The sequence below is a fragment of the Benincasa hispida genome, chromosome 11 (assembly GCF_027475165.1).
Source record: "Benincasa hispida cultivar pf3 chromosome 11, pf3_genome.v1.1, whole genome shotgun sequence".
NCBI classification, from domain to species: Eukaryota; Viridiplantae; Streptophyta; class Magnoliopsida; order Cucurbitales; family Cucurbitaceae; genus Benincasa; species Benincasa hispida.
In genome coordinates, this window is record NC_143488.1 from 87,505,178 (window position 1) to 87,512,466 (window position 7,289).

A 7,289-nucleotide genomic window follows, 5' to 3' on the forward strand; every position below is an offset into this window, starting at 1 on the left:
AACTTATAATAAAACAAGAAAAAGAATATATATATAAAAGAAAAACAAGTATTAGTGAAAACTAGAAAAGAGAATCAAGTGAAAGAAAGAAAGAAAGAAAGTGCAATAAAAGCGGTCCATGACTGATTTCCAAGTTGACAAAAATAAAAAAATGGGTTTTACACTCAAAAAAACACACAACAGTCAAATTATCGGAGACCAAAATTCAGTGAGTCAACTCGGTCCGTAATCCCCGAGTCTTAAATTCCCATAACCCGGTCAATTATTTTCTCTTTTTATTCTTTTTAACCTATCACAATTTTAATCAAAATAAAAATCCCATCTCTTTTTTATTTATTACACATACAGAAAGATGTAACCCCAAGTGGACCCCACTCTCTGAAACTTAACCACACATTACAAAACCATAGTTAATTTTTTTTTTTTTTTTTTTTTTTTTTTTTTTAAGAAAACCTAACAAACTTAACTTGGGTTTACAAGCACCACCACAAAACCCAACCCCAACCCTTGATTTTTTTTTCTTATTATTTTTCCTTCAAAATTTTCAAAATTTTATTATTATTATTATTTTTTTATTTTCTAAATTTAACATTATTATTATTATTATCAACAGTCATCACTGCTCATCATCATCTCCTTTTTTCCCTCTTCTTCTTCTTCTTCTTCATCTTTCTTCTTCTTTTTCTGTGTCGCCTTTTTCTGGTTTCTGGTCTCCAATTCCCAATTTCAAACCCATCTGTTCCCTAATTTGTTTTTCCTCCCCCAATTTTCTCGAGAAACAAACACAATTTCACTTGGGGGTTTTCAAGTTATACGAAGTTTAATTTTGATTTTGAATTCTTTCGTTGTAAAGGGTTTGTAGTGCGACCCTTTTAAGAGGGTGTTTTCTCTGTTTTTTGATTTTGTTTATTTTAATTCCATTTTTTTTTATATAAAAAATTTCTTCTTTTTAGCTTTTTGAGTTACCCTAAATGTTTGAGCTATGGACTTGACTCCTGCAATTTCCACCGCCACCGCCGCCATTTCTACCGGTGGAGGAGCTGTGAAATCCCCCGAATTAGACACTGAAACCCCCATCAAAATCCAACCCACCACCAAATCTCACCCCTTCACTAACGGCGTCCTCAAGCGCCACCACCACACGCCGCCGCCGCCTCCTCAGGTGGTCTACAAAGAATGCCTCAAGAATCACGCCGCCAGTTTGGGCGGCCATGCTCTAGACGGCTGCGGCGAGTTCATGTCATCCCCCACCGCCACCGCCACCGATCCCACCTCCCTCAAATGCGCCGCTTGCGGCTGCCACCGTAATTTCCACCGCCGTGAACCCGAGGACCCAATCGCTACTCCGACGACAACCCATGTCATTGAGTACCAACCCCATCACCGCCACCACCCGCCTCCGCCGCCTGCGGCGGCGGCATCCCACCGGAGCCCGAGTTCCGCCTCTCCTCCTCCGATCTCCTCCTCGTACTACCCTTCAGCTCCGCACATGCTTCTGGCCCTCTCTGGTGGGCTTCCGGAGAACGCCGGCAGCGGCGGTGGATTCCACCACTCGATTCTGACTCCGAGCCACAATTCGAGAAAGCGATTCAGAACGAAATTCACTCAAAATCAGAAGGAGAAAATGTACGAATTTGCAGAGAAAGTGGGATGGAAGATTCAGAAACGAGACGAGGATATGATCCAAGAATTCTGCAGCGATGTCGGAGTAGACAGAGGGGTTCTCAAAGTTTGGATGCACAACAACAAGAACACTCTCGGGAAAAAAGACGGCGGCCGGAACATCAACGGCAGCGGCGGCGTTGGGGACGGCGATGAGAAAATTAACGGCGGTGGTGAGCCACACGCCGCCGCAAATGGGTCATCTTCTTCCTCTTGATCTGAATAAATTGTTCGATGGATGTTAGAGAGAATATCAGAGATAGAAGAGTAAGCTTTTTTTTTTTTTTGCCCTCTTTCCTTTTTTTTTTCTCCCCCAAGTTCATTTTCTAATTACATTTCAATATCTAAATTCCCACTCCAAAATATTTTCTCATTTTGTTTTTAATTAAATTAACGAGAAGATCACCTTGATAATATATGCTGAGAATTTAACATGAGGAATAATATATGTAGTTCATCATCATCATTATCATTAATTCATCTAATTACTTTAATTAGTTTATTAATCATTTTCCCCTTGTCGCCTAATCTCAAGGATTTTAATAATTAAACAAGGAAATCATCTGGAAATCCTGAATGGTATTAGTAAATAAGCAATTCTGTTCTTGATCTTCTCTTTTCCAAAATAAATAAATAAATAAATAATGTTATTAATTGTTATGAATCTGATTTAGAGAGAGGAGAGAGATATTTCTTCTTATCTTCTGTCTGAGAGAAAGCAGCAGAAAGTGTTTTGGTTCCTGTAAATTATTCTAGACTATCCCTAAGATTTGAACAGCACAGTATTTCTTTTTCTTTTCTTTTTTTTTTTTTTAAAAAAAAAAAATTAATGAAAATTGTAAAAAAAATATTTTATAGAATAGGCCATGATTAAGAGAGAATATTTGAAAGCTTAACAAAAATAATAGAAATATGGTTATATTAGCCAAAGTGGGAATCCCTTCAGAGCTTTATAATATTCTTCAATGTGCAAACAAACAAACAAAAGCATAGTAATCTTTGTTCTTGTTTCTTAGCTTTTGGGGGTTTTATGCTAATTATGAGAGAAATTATATATATATAAAAGAAAAAGTTTAAAGCTCTGGTTGTTGGATGCTCACTAGAAAGAAGAAGGAAAGATGAACCCTGACATTTTAACAATTATTTATGGAATCCATAATCCAACTTATTATAATTTTTTGATTAAGAAATAAATCAATCATTAGCTTTTAGATTTACTTTTCTTTTTTAATGTTTGCATGTGCAATTAGAATTTGTTATATAAACTTCCCTTTTAAGGTAAGCTTAGATACTATATTTTATTTGTGTATTTGTTTAAATAATAGCGATGATGGGAGTTGTACTTTCAAGTGTCTTGTCTATTGATTTGCATTACCACTTTTAAGCTTTCTTTAATCTTTTGATTATTAAATAATTAACGTTCAAGTCATCCCTAATCTTTGTCTTTTTTTTCCCTTTGATTAATATTATTTTAAAAGAATTGCAAAAGGGCCCAATTGTTGAAACTTAAAGTAGAAGTCTACCTTTGCTGTACCAAGTTCATTCTGAACACAATGAAGTGTTTGCATAGCTAAGTTTGTTGTTATAGTTTGTGGGTTATAATAGTTTGTAGGTGACCGTAATCTCTGTTTGAGGACCAAACTATTTTAGTTTTAATTATAATAGTTTGCGTTTTGAATGTAAACTATTTTAGTATATGTAGAAAATAGTAAACATTATAACAAAGAAAGAGAAGATGAGGAGGAAATAATAAACACGGTAATAAATAGTAAATCGTGTAAAACAAAACGATTTAAAATAATAATACTGTAATAATTGGAAACGTCAACAATTATAATTGGAGTTTTAAACACGGGTAGGTTATAATAATCCAATTCACTCGCAGGCCTAAACAACTCCAATATGATATGCCTATATATATATGTATATATATATATTTTATTAACACGGGTGGTTCTAAATTTTTTATAAACAAACTATTATTATTTCCTCAGTTTCTAACCCAATTAATCATATCAACTTATGTGGCTTCGATAATTTGTCTCAACGAACTTTTCTAGTATTTCGGTAGTACACATTATATGTGCTCATATTATAAATTTGCTTTCATAAATATTAGTGAATCTCACATTATTCTCAGTGGATCCCACCATATGTTTAAAAGTGTGTTGACTTAACACCCAATGAATGGAGGTAGTATGAAAAATTGTTCATATCATCGTAGGACTGGAAAATTTTTCATTAACATAGTATTACAAATGTCAGTATCAGTATAGTTCAATAATAATAATTGGAATGGTTTATTATTTTTCTAATTTTTTATATTTTGAGTTTTGTGATGTTTGGTATTAAAGAAAAGTAATTGATATATACTATTTTTTAGAGTTGGATGTTCAAATCTCTATATCTTCCTTTTGTTGTAATAAATAAATAGATAGATAACATATTACTACACAGCGATGTTGAATAATTGTATAAAAAATAGAAATACGGAAATGTTGTTTTGTCCTCTTGAAGGTTAGGGATTAAAGTAAGTATTTCAAAATGTTAAAAGATTACTAAAATTAAATAAACATAAAAGGATTTGGAACCCATATGATATTTCGCTAATAAAAATAGGCTTTATGATCTTCTTTTTAATCAACACGAACATAACTTTTATATTCCTGCAATGATTGAAGGATTACTTTTAATTATACCTTTTTTTTTTTTTTTTTTTTTTTTTTTTTTTTTTTAAATTTTTGAGTACAGTACCTACAGCCTCGAACGATGAAATACATGTCAATTATCATTGAACTATGTTCATTTTAGCAAACAAATATTATTTTCACAAGTGAGTTTTTACATTTGAACACTACTTCCACCTACAAGTTTTATGTTTTGTTATCTACTTTCTACTAATATTTTAAAAAATCAAGTCAAGTTTTGAAACTAAAAAAATAAGGTATGCTCGATAACAACTTCATTTTTTGTTTCTAGTTTTTTTTTTTTCAATCTTGAAATGTATGCTTTTATCCCTTATTTGTTCATTTATTGTTATCATATTTATCAAAGAAATACTTGAACTCCCAGCTAAATTATAAAAATAATAACAAGATTTGTAGTTTTCTAAATTTGGTTTTTGAAATCATTAGTAGAAAGTGGATAACATAGAAAGTCATGCGTAAAAGTAGAAATCGTGTTCATAAGCTTAATTTTCAACAATAGAAAATAAAATAGTTATCAAACGGGACCATGGTTTTCAAAACTTAAGTTAGTTTTTAGAATCTAACTAATAATTCAAGTGTTTATTTAATAAAAGTGAAAACCATAACAAGATAGGGAAAATAAGTATAAATTGAAAAAACAAAAAATGAAAATTTTATCAAAGTGAAACTAGATAATTCTATTAATTTATTTCTCTTTCCATTTGACTTATGTTTTGTATATTGAAGCATGGTGTAATTCTAATTTGAATTCTTGAGCCATTATCTAGTTTTCAAAATTTGGCTTCCCAAACTATAAATAAAAAAAACATAGAAACTCACGAACGAAAGTAATGTTTATAGAGTTGGTTTTGAAACGAGGTGTAGTGATGAAATATATTTTGGGTATGGAATTTAGATTTGATAAGATACATATGTATAGATGTTGTAAAAATATGATTTAAAAAAATGAAAATGATGGGAGTTGAAGAAGGGAGGGCTACAAAATCCCTAGTTGGTGAAGGGCAATAAAGTTGATTGGCCTACTAAATCCCATCCCTTTAACCCCTTCTTTATCTTCCATCCAGCTGTTTTCATGTACTTTCCTTTTGCTTTCATGCCCCATACCCATATCTTCCATATGCATGTGTGACTACCTACAAGGGGTATTTTGTGGGCTTTTCTTTTTTCTTTTTTCTTTTTTAAGGAAAAATTCTTGTTACTTCCAAATAAATAAATAATAATAATAAAATATAATAAATCGTCTCTTCAAAATATGATTTTAATTAAGACATGCTTATCTTTTACTATTACGATCCATGTAAGAGAAAGTTTCAAATGCTTTAACCAATTTAGACTATGTAAGGAATAACAAATATAATCAATTAGACACATTTTTATATTACTATTAATAGGTTACTTTTGATGTAAACGTGACCTTAATTATGTGAGAAAGAGGAATTGATTTAGCATGGGGAACATATACTCTAATTTTGTCCAATCTTTTCAAAATATGTTTTTTCTCACATAAAGAATTGAAAAGTATTTTGCGAATGAAATAAAGATGAATGAGATAAGTTAGTGATTTTTTCCTCTGTTTTTTTTTCAAAAAATGTATACTTATCATTTTTCTTTTCTTTTTCCTATTTAGTCCTCTTTTGAAAGTAAATTTCTATTTCTACGTAATTCCTTCCTCACTTTCTTGCATTTTCCTATGTTTTAAGAGTGTGTTTAAAAAACATTGGTAAGCATTTAATTTAAAAAATAAGTTATTTAGGAAAAAATTGAAGTGTTTGACAATCATTCAAAATAGCTTTTCAAATATATTTTAATCAATTTTTATAAAAAATGTTTAAATAAAAATGATCTTTTTGAAAAACAATTTTTTTCTTCAAGTCAATCCAAACAAGGTTCTTTAATAATAATTATGTCCATTCCTCAAAGTTAGCATGTTAGATTATAGAATTAGAGAATTAATGTATGACAATAAATTTAGTTTTTCAATCTCTTTACTTATTCTTTCTTTTTTTCATGATTTGTTAGTTTTATAATCTAGAATTTGGGATGTTGAATAAAACTACTAAAAAAATATTTGAAAAAGGGTTAATTGAATAATAGTATTTTGGAGTCAAAAGGAAGTTAGGCAAAATTATAAATTAGGAAAAGCTAATTAGGGAGTGGGATGAATAAGTTGGAAATAATTATGAAAACTTGGTAAAGGAGGATGAGGGGTTTATAATTATAATTCAAACTGTATAAGCTTGAATGTCATTTTCTGTCCCTTTGCACTATTGCTTGACTATGACCTTCCAATTCTATGATTAGAAAGTTGTGATTTTGAACCTTACACAACCCCCTTTGCCCATAACTTGATGGTGACCAAATGTGTGCCTCTTTTTTGGACTTCAAACCTTGGGATATATATACTTTTTTTTCATATAAATGTTCTATTACAAACATTTATGATAAAATCAAGTGAATACTAAAAAAAAAAAAAAAAAAAAATCTAGGTTCAATTTTATCATTTGAATTCAGAGAATTTCTATTTGACATATTTGTTTTAGATTTTTTTCTTTTTAATTTTTCTAATGCAAATAGTGAAAAAGTTTTAATACGTCATTCTTATGATTTTAAGACATGTTTGTTGACAGAAATGTTCACATGTGCTTAGAGATGTCCTCGGGGTCCTGGGGGGACCCGCCCTAAACGGGGTGGGGAATTCCCGAATACATGGGGAGGGAGTGGAGAATTTTTTTTTCCCTATTTACAATTTAGGGTTGGGGACGGGGAATATATTCTCCATCCCCGACCGATAAAATTTTAATATATATATATATATATATCCATATTAATATTGTAGACTTTATTAAGATAATTATGGATGTTTTAATTATTTAAATTCAAGATTTTTATTACTTTAATTCTTTAGATGCTGTAATATTT

The 7,289-nt window shown here is 30.8% G+C and overlaps 1 protein-coding gene across 1 annotated transcript; it reads left to right on the forward strand.

The window, feature by feature from the left end:
• Nucleotides 1-474: 474 nt before the first annotated feature.
• Nucleotides 475-2,078, forward strand: LOC120092066 (zinc-finger homeodomain protein 8-like). The gene has a single exon (XM_039050271.2). It carries the CDS (start codon nucleotides 983-985, stop codon nucleotides 1,877-1,879), a length of 897 nt encoding a protein of 298 aa, XP_038906199.2. The 5' UTR covers nucleotides 475-982; the 3' UTR covers nucleotides 1,880-2,078.
• Nucleotides 2,079-7,289: the final 5,211 nt, after the last annotated feature.

Bases quoted from the DNA above. Each gene is read 5' to 3' on its own strand.
- LOC120092066 (XM_039050271.2), top strand. From the start codon at position 983: ATGGACTTGACTCCTGCAATTTCCACCGCCACCGCCGCCATTTCTACC.